Here is a 9,991-nt window from a genome sequence, read left to right on the forward strand (position 1 = left end):
CACAGACCTTACTTTAAATACATTATGCTTCAACACATTGTTACTGCTTGGAATGCAGAAAAACTCATAAACATTACCACTAACATATATATATATATATATATATATATGTATGCTATTGTGGAAACTGTCAAAGTCTGAAAAGTAAAGGTGCAACGTTCTCTCAGTAATGTTCTGTGTAGATGACAGTGCAAACTGTAAACTGTAAACACACAGTACGTGTGTATCTTGTTACGGAAGAGCTCAGGCTTTTACATCCTGAACAGTCATGTCAGTTGAGGAAAAATAGGAGCTGCAGTGTTGTGTTGTTACCATCTGAGGGCGCTTGTGAACCAGAAAATTCCAAATGACATTACTCACGCTAAAGGCTATGCACATAGCTCTATTGTTTCTCACCGTGGATGTAACAGTGTGATGTAGATGTACGTCTGTCAGTCAGAAATACATCTGGTTCTTGTTGTTTAAAATGTCTCACAATCCAAACATGAGTAGGTGACAAAGATTAAACAGAGCTAGCTTCTCTGTTGTAAATTATTCTGCTACAACTAAGCCCAGAACAGGCTGAATGTGAGCAGAGACAAGCAGGGAGTTTGAGAGAGAAGGCCACTAACGGACGGCCATGTGACAGAACAGGAGCGCGCCTGTGGTCTCTAATCTATCCTTGTCATTTGTTGCCATTTCCCCAGAGCAGAGCTGGCAGCTGCACCAGATAAACAACAGATAGAGACAGTTAAGGAAGAGGAAAAATTATGGACTCACTTGCCAACTAATATTGAATTTAGACATTTCATGACCTTTCTTAACTGTTCTAACTATGTAAGTTCACACAGGTCACACATCACATGTCATGATCAGGAGGTATTTGAATGGTTGACTGGTAAAGAAATTAAAGAAGCGAAACTAAGAGGAAATTAGAGTTGGTTTATCACCAATACACTCAGGTGTGTGTGTGTGTGTGTGGGTGTTGTGACCCGGCGTTCACAGGGTGGTGCTCATAAAGCTGAAACCAAAATGCATAAATGTCTTATTTCTCCCTGACACCTGCACTGAAGCGTGTACAAATCAGCTATGAAATCACACACACGCGCACACACACACACACACACACACACACACACACACACACACACACACACACACACACACACACACACACACACACACACACTGATAATTAACAGATTTGTCTCAAGTGAAGTGTTCTGTGTGCCCACAGATTAATAAACCTTAGTGGATTCATTCAACCCGAACATGACATACTGATTTTTGAAACTATGAGTAAACACTTTTCTTTTTCCCACAAACAAATGTAGAGCCACACTGATCCACCTAAACTGTACAGTAACCATTTGTTGGCCTTCAGGTGATATATTTATGTATTCATCATAGCTCCTCTGAGTGTCATGTCTAAATACCTACAGTGCACACTGCGCCCCTCTTTGACTAACTGACAGGGAGTGTGAGAGCGGCGGTGCCAGCAGCAGGTGGATGGTTTGGAGTCTGTGGCCTCAGTGATAACTTATCAGTCTCTCCCCAGTCCTGAGTGAGCTACCCATGCCCTTCTGCTGCTGCTGCTCAACATAAAACGTACACTGCACACACTGTACTGTACACATCTCAGGGCTGGGTTTACTGCATGGCTTTTAAATAAAATGCTGAAAAAATAGCTACTTGCGGATGATTTGTTTGATCTGATTCTTTGTTAAGATTTCAGTTGTCTGTTGCTGCAAGTTCTGTCAAAGAACTTTCCCCAAAAGGTCAAATCTAATCAGTGACGAAGTTTGATCAATAAGAAACAGTTATATCAGGTTCACTGAGTGTGATACTGTGGATGTAGCACGATAACAGAAGCTCAACATCACTAAAATCTACTTGATGAAGCATTTTCTCTTTCTTTATACGTCTAATCTTTTTTATTTCATTTTATTTTATATGGGATTATTGGACTAAATAAAAAAAAAAATTCAGCTATTTTATTTTCCAAATGAAAATATCTTAGTACTTATGACCAGCAGACAAAAATGATGCATCATTACCGATTAAACTACCTAAGATCATGTAAAGTATTTAAAATTACCCACAATTTGACAAGTTACAACAGTATATAGTGTCTTGTATGTTTTATGCATTATAAACACTTAAGTAGGATTTTAAATGCAGGACTTTTACTTTAATTGGCATATTTTTACATTGTGGTATTTCTGCACAAGTAAAGGGTGAGAATACTTTCAATCAGAACAAGGACATAAACTCCGTTCACCTCAGGGCGTCAGAGCCCTTTCCAGTTTTCTCCCTTGTGGTTTCTGTCTTTAAGAAGAAATAAAAGCTCTCCTATGATGTATGTTGTTGCAAATCACTATGAAACAATGTCCGCTTGGCCTCTGACGTTTCAAGCGTGACATGTGAGTAGAATTTGTATTCGTGACAACCCCCCCCCCTGCCTTCCCCTCGTGAGCATACATGCACTGATGAGTAATAACAAACACAAACATGACCTTGTGTGTGCAGTGGAACTTGGAGCCCACTCGTTCACCCACTGGCTGCTCTGATCTAAAAATACAACCAGGTTTAAGTGTTACACTTAAGTTAAATATTTCTCTATTCAGTTGAAAGGAGGATTTGCATACCCGCTACGTACAATCTCACTTTCAAAGTGGAGCTCTGACCTGCACAAAGAGACTATTATACCTGAGCAGGGGAGGACAATAACACCATACATTGGACTTTAACTGTGGGCTTTACCAATGAAGTGAAAATTCAAATGACTTTCAAAAGAAAAGCCTTCATAACTCCAGCAGAATGAGTCACACGTTTATTATTTTCTCCGCAAAGAGCTCAATATGGTAATATCAATCATGCAAAGACAAAACAGACCCATAAAATCCCGAAACTAAAGAACTAATTTCACATTATGAATAATAAAAGAGACACAAACATGGCTGTCGGATCCAATTTGTGATTGTATTTACAGCTGACAGAATGTGCAGCAAAGTGATTTTATCTGACTGATCATAACTACAAAATGTTGTCGTCTAATAAAATACAGTGAAAATATACAGAAAACTCCATTTACGAGGCATAGAAACACAAATGTACAATACCACACTAAAAAGTACCAGGCAACTGCACTGATTCCTGAATGTACGACGGTGCCGGTTTTGTTGTTTCACACTAGTGTGGGCATCATGCCAGTGTTGAGGTGGTGTGTGTAGGGTAGGGAGGCAGAGGGGTGCAGAGGGGAGGGTGCTGGAATGAGATGCGGTGCGTGGCTGTAGGTCAGCAGAGTCCCAGGGCCGAGGGAATAGTGCCCGCCGTTGTCGTCCAGAGAAGACGGCTGGATCATCTCAGAGTACTGATCCAACATGGCCACCTTCTTGCTCTTCTTGTTCTTGTTGGAGACTTTTCTGTTGCGTGTTTGAATGCCGTCCTTCTTCATGGTGAGGGGCCGATTGACCTGGGGAAAAAAATTCAAATGTATATTTTTATGTACAACCAGATTCAGGGTGAAGTCTCTGGATTTCTTTGTAAAGACTATAGTTGTGAATATTAAATGACTGGCTGACTCACATTGTGCAGTTTGAAGTAGAGGCCACAGGCGTTACACACAGGCTCTCCATTGGCGTTGCGTCTCCACAGTGTTGTTGTGCTTGTGTGACAGTTGGCACACATTGTACCTGCGCGCTTACTGACAATCTAAAACACAAAAACGGAAATAATCTGAATATGTACATTGATCTGACAGCAACAAATTGCGAATTTAATTGTGTATTAGGAAGCCAATCAGTAGCCCTCAGTGGATCATACCAGTCTTTTCTTGGGCCGGATCAGAGGTCTGTTTTGTCCATTCATCTTATGATACAATCCACAGGCATTGCACAGGTAGTGGCCTGTACCATCCCGACGCCACAGAGGGGTAGCTGTGGCTCCACAGTTCACACACTCTCTGGCCTCTGTTCAGAAACAAGCAGGCATAATTATTACTTCATGCTTTTGATAAAAATCCTCATGGTGGATACTCATTCATATATATGCAAATATTTAAAATATATAAAAATATTAATTTTAGAAACATCTTCAGGTCAGGATGTCACTGAACGGTCCAGAACCTTGTGGTGAGATGTCATGTCTCAGTGCGTCCTCACCTGGAGTGGATATCCTCATCTTGTTGCGGAGTTTGGGGGAGAACGAGGGGTTGATCCAGGGGCTGGAGTACAGAGCAGCAGAACTGTACTCCTGCGGGCCAGTCATGTACGAGCTGTAGGGGCTCAGCATGTGTGGGTGGGAGTGGGATGACGGTGTGTATACACTCCCATTGGCAGAAGTCAGGTTCAGAAAGCTGCTGCTGGAACCTGACCCCCCCAGCGGGCTCAAGCGCTCGATCTTAAGGGCCTCCTGAAGCCTGGGGCTCTCCCTGTTCTCTCTGCCCGGAGAGCAGTATCCATCTCTGGAGGTGATGAAGGAGGGGGTGAGTCCGGGAGTGTAGAGGGAAGCCGGGGTGTGTGAGTGCAGCGGGGTCTTGGTGAGAGGACTGCTGCTCCAGTTGGGGGCTGGGGGGTTGTAGGGTGAGCTCAGGGAGTGGGTGGCAGGCACGTCCAGGAGCTGGAAGTTGCTGAGGAGGCTCGGCGAGCTGAACACCGGTCGAACTTTGAAAAGATCGACAGTCATGAATTACAGGGTGGATGTGGGGGGGAATTCGTAGGGTGACAGTGGGTGGGGCACTGACCTGAGCTGTGTCTGTAGGTGGATGCTGCTCGGCTGTGGCTTGGGTTTGAGAAGAAAGAGGAAAGGCCACTGTAGTCCGAGTCCTGGCCGGAGAAGAAGGACTCACCCTCTTCCACTGGAGGCAGCAGGCCGGGCTCGGAGGAGAAACCAGCGAGAGCGTCTGAGCTCAGCAGAGCTGGAGACACCCAGTGGGACTGCTCTGAGGAATCCTCCATACTGACAGGGAGAGAACATGGGGCGGATGTGAGAAACCAACAGCACGTTTTCTGTCAAATGCATTTTGTAACGCTCATTTAGATGTTTTTGTCACGTTGGAAAAGAACCGTGTCAGCAAAAGGCCACAGTAAGTCATAACTTTGTGATTTACAGTAACTTTGATTGAGTGACTGTTCACTTCAAAACAACCTGTGCAACTTGAGGTTATCAAGGACAAGATCTCTCGACTGCAGGTTTCTTCAAACTTCCCTTTCTAGGATCCTCATTTGACTGTGGCTGAAAGTAAAAAAAACTAAAAATAAACAGAGCTATAAATGTTTTGATGCAGCCAATGGCCAGACCGTAGCTGAGGGGCCTTTCTACAATAGGTGTGTCAAAATGCAAAATATACATATACTTATAAGCCCTCGGGGGGGAGGCTCTGCCGGGTGGACAAACAGCAACAAACTACAAAATACGATTTTTTTTAAAAAGCAGATAAAATGAAAGTGTTACCAAAACCTCTGTCACACATCATTGCCACACCAGTCTTCCAATTGTGTAATGTGTGTGCTGTGTTTTAATTAACCAATTGTTCAGTGGTGGTGTATTTAATTTGACAGGGCAAAAGAAGAAAACATAAAAACATAAAAAGCACATTTGCTGTCCTTTATAAAATACCTAATAGGTTTAATAGAGATATATAATATCTCAGTGTGGTAGAAGAGTTTAATGGGAACTTCAATAGCAGACAAGGCCACTCTCATTCCATATCTTTAGCGGAAAGAGAAGCTGCTCATTGTGTCTGATAACGTGTGAGAAAATCTGATAGACAGCATTATAGTAATGCTAAATATATCCAGCTCCACTGATACAACGTGAAACTAATCTCATCTGATTAATAGAAATCTGTTAAATAGGAAATAAGAGCAATGTGAAAACACAGCAGCAAAGCAGTGCAGCATGTTGTGCTGATGTGTACAAAGAATACGGTGCTGAGAAACTGAGAAATTAAAACAAGAACTTTAATTCCACATGTGTTTATTAATGATATATTGTAAGGTGTCCTTGGGTTTCCGGAAAAGCACTGTGAAATAAAATGGATTCTTATCATTATTATTATTTATCATATCTAGATTGAGATGGAATCATCTTCAAACTAATTGTCAGACATAAGCATCACAAAGAAATATTTGTAATTAATTTGAAGTTAATTGCTGTCCTGAGTGCAAATAATACATTTATTTCTATTAATACATAGACATACATACAGTTATGGTTACAGTTACAACAGGATAGTATATTTAATTTGATTTAAATCCAAAACATCCTAAACCATAATAGTCCTCTGTCAAAATTAAATGAATCACTCTTTGATAAAGACAGATGGAATTATTTTCAAGAATTTTTTTTTTTTAAATAATAGAAAATAACAAAAGTGTGAATGCTTTATCGAAGTTTAAGTGCAAGTGTCCTTTTCATCGTGAAGGAAACAGAATTTCCATCAACCCAAAATCGAATTCCTTTCTCCTCATCTCCCTACAAGTCAGTTAATCAAACAATAAATGACCTGAGGGGATATTAAAGCCTCCTGTAAATGTCTCAAATGCACAACTGTGTTTGCATAAGCCAGATATTGTTTTACCAGATGCATGTTGTTCACTGTTTAATGCTAAGACCAACAGGAGCCAAATAGCGTAAGGGGTCACCTACCTTAGTTGGTGTCCAGATGATCGAGGTGGGCAGCAGGATTTAATGAAGGCAGCCTGCAGGTGGACGGCGGCACAGCGTTACTATCTCTACCTCAGTGTAGGCGGATGCTACAAGAACAACTTCTCCAACCTCCAGCAAAGTTTAGGGCTAAGAGACAGTTCGTGGGAGGGGTTGGGGGACAACTTTTTTTTGAAAGACACACCTCTTTGATCCAGAGAGAGAGAAAAGTTGAAAAATTTTACATCCCCGGGTTCAAAACGATGCCTATCTGTGTGATTCATTTGTAAATACCACAAATAAAAGTGTCAGTGACATTTTTTTCGGCTTCTGAAGCATGTTCTCAAGGTGAAGGAGTCGGCTTTAAATCTTGATTCCTCTGCTCTTCCTTTATAGCAGTGTGTGCTGCAGTGTGGTGTTGATAACATGTTGGTATCTCTGATGATTTCCACACAGAGAGCTCCGCCACATAGAAAAAGCTCATCAGCACCGAACCAAGGCTATTATCAGACAGTTAGACGGAGCTGGTGGACAGAAATGAACAGAATGGGTTTATTTCATGTAAATCTATAATGGAGGATTTCATATTTACTCAGGTTCATAATTACAATATAATGTATGTCACACAGCAGATCCAGGCAGCAGACAGAATGACGGGTGCTTTTTGCCTGTTGATGAAACGTGCATACTGCCCCTGATAAGGCCGAGCCCTCATGGAAAAGAGTTTGACGGACATTTGAACAAAGCAAATATAAATTACAAAGACTCAATTTCTTTGCGGTCCAGCAGAGGTTATACTGGAGCACAGTAATGCAAATCGAGAGAAGGGCTGCAATCATGTGGGAGAGATATGGTGCAGACACGGCCTGGCTGCGCACAAGCCCAACATTGTCATCGTCATTTGCTATTCAAAGCAGTTCCCCAACTTTCCTCCCTCTTTGCCCATTAACAGTTTTCAGGGAAATCAGGGGGAAACAGTTGGGAAGTTTTTTTTATTTGAAACACTTTTTTGCCAAGTAAGCAGCAGTTAAATTGAAATGGTATCCCAAAGAGGATGCCAATAAACTGCATCAGTTAGGCCAGATGCAAATCAATGAATATGTTATTCTTTCATCAGCACTATATTAGAGTGCCCTGTTTACCTCAACTTGTCACTCTGTCTACAGTCGGTATCAAATTCCTGTTTTCTGCCAACAGAAACAAACTGTTTAATGCTGTATACAGTTAAGGTCAGAAAGGTCACAGGTCAGACAACTAATCAGGAAATTATATTCTGCATTTTTGCCTTAATAAGAAAGACAGGTTGTTAAGAGGTGACAAAAGAAAGCGATCGGTAAATTACACCTGCGCAGGATGTAGCCTGCCTGTCACAAAGTGCATGCTGGGTATGTTCCAGCTTGCCATGACAGGATGAGGGAAAATATGTGGAACTATACTGTCACCCAGCAGAGTGCATACCTCCACCAAGGCCCAACATTCCCCTTCTGAAACCTCATTTAAATTTACTAGATCTTTTTTTTTTTGGGGGGGATCTCCTCCAACCTGTCACATAAATGTCAGATATCCCCTGAACATGTCTATTTTTTTTCTGCACCAGAATTTATTGAGTTCTTCCTTGGGTCATGTCCCATCCCTCCACCAAGTTTTATGGAAATTGGTTGAGTATTTTGAAAGCAGTGAAGCTAATTTACTTATTACGTACAAGGGTTTATCCCATTTTCGCTCAGTTGTATGTATATGTCTCCATGCACAGTTTTGCAGTGGAGACAAAAATATTAAAAGTGAAAAAGCATGATGCTGATGTGCACATTGCCGTGCAGCAATGTGAGTGAAACCAATATTATGAGTGGTGGAGTGATATGAGTTCTCTGTGGCGGTGCGGACAGCTGGGCAGGGATGTGGCTGCTGCCGCTCTGCTCTGCTCTGATAAGAGCCTATCAAGATGAAAGAAAGAAGTCAGGAATTGCAGGCCCCGCCGTTCGCTGTCATGCAGCAGCACAAACGTACACACAGACCCAGAGGACATTGCAGCACATCCGTGGTCGTGCCATATTCACTCACATAAGTCTATGTACGCACATGCATTGACAGACACACACACACAACATGCCTGTTCCGTTGACAGTATCTCGACAGAAGCAGTTTGATCTGACACTGGAGTGTGTTGTTGGACAGTTGGGAGGTTGTGTGGGACAGACAGCATTGTGTGTCACCAGTGGACTTTGGGGACAATTTTCTGGTTCCCGAGAAACAGGCTTCTTGGTAGGCGTTGGTCTTATCTCTGCCATGCAGTGCTACAGGACATACCCAGGAGGGCTCTCTCTCTCTCTTTCTCTCACACACACACACACACACACACACACACACACACACACACACACACACACACACACACACACACACACACACACACACACAGACACACACACACACACACACACACACAGACACACACACACACAAATGCATGTCTCTCTATAGTTGTGAGGACACTCATTGACATAATGCATTCCTTTTCCCCTAACCCTAACCATCCAAACTAAATGCCCTTGACCTTACCCTGACCCTAACCTAAACCTAATTCTAACCCTAACCCTAAAACCAAGTCTTAAACCTCAAACAGCCCATTGAAAAGTGTGGACTGGTCAAAATGTCCTCACTTTCCAAAAATGTCCTTACGCTGTAGGGTCTATACTTAAAATGATTCTCACAAAGGTATAAGTACGGGACACACACACACACACACACACACACACACACACAGCTCCCCCATTCTTCTTAAGTTCCCCCATTATCATCAGCAGTTACTTACATTTTTAGTCAGCACATTTTTTTTATATATAAATATATATATATATATATATATATATACATATAATCTCAGGATCCTGTAACAGTTCTCTCAGTCTATATAAAACTATGTAATTGTGTTTTTCTTTTAAACTTTCACACCAGTTTTATGATCTTAAGTTTTGTTGCTTATTACCCCAACCAAGGAGGTCAAGTTTCTCTGTGTCTGTCTGTCTGGCTCTTTGTTCCTTTGTTTATTAGTAGGTTAATGCAAAAACTACAACGTTTCCAATTTCCATCTAACTTAGTGGAGGGCCTGAGAAGATCCCAGTACACATTGGTGTGGCTGCATAATAATAATAATAATAATAATAATAATAATAATAATAATAATAATAATAATAATAATAATAATAATATTAAGTTCCTCCATTTTATTACAGCAATGCATGTGGTGATTGTGTGGAGTAAAATAATATAAAAGTTATTCAAAGTTTGTTTTTGCTGCATCATTCCATCAGATGGAAATATTCAAAGTTTCTAGTGTACAATTCTTTATCCAATAGTCCAACAT

The 9,991-nt window shown here is 41.5% G+C and overlaps 1 protein-coding gene across 2 annotated transcripts; it reads right to left on the bottom strand.

Moving 5' to 3' along the window:
- Positions 1–2,795: 2,795 nt before the first annotated feature.
- On the bottom strand, positions 2,796–7,012 carry gata1a (GATA binding protein 1a). 2 transcript variants are annotated; one of them, XM_034584703.1, is made up of 7 exons: positions 6,631–7,012; positions 5,128–5,214; positions 4,724–4,938; positions 4,143–4,643; positions 3,805–3,950; positions 3,568–3,693; positions 2,796–3,454 (listed from the first exon to the last, which is right to left on the bottom strand). In XM_034584703.1, exons 3-7 carry the CDS (start codon positions 4,935–4,937, stop codon positions 3,167–3,169), a joined length of 1,275 nt encoding a protein of 424 aa, XP_034440594.1. In that variant the 5' UTR covers position 4,938; positions 5,128–5,214; positions 6,631–7,012; the 3' UTR covers positions 2,796–3,166. The 2 variants fall into 2 exon arrangements, with proteins under 2 accessions (XP_034440594.1, XP_034440593.1); XM_034584702.1 differs by lacking the exon at positions 5,128–5,214 and having other exon boundaries at positions 6,631–7,009.
- Between the last annotated feature and the right edge of the window lie 2,979 nt (positions 7,013–9,991).

The sequence above is a fragment of the Hippoglossus hippoglossus genome, chromosome 5, assembly GCF_009819705.1.
Source record: "Hippoglossus hippoglossus isolate fHipHip1 chromosome 5, fHipHip1.pri, whole genome shotgun sequence".
Classification (NCBI taxonomy): domain Eukaryota; kingdom Metazoa; phylum Chordata; class Actinopteri; order Pleuronectiformes; family Pleuronectidae; genus Hippoglossus; species Hippoglossus hippoglossus.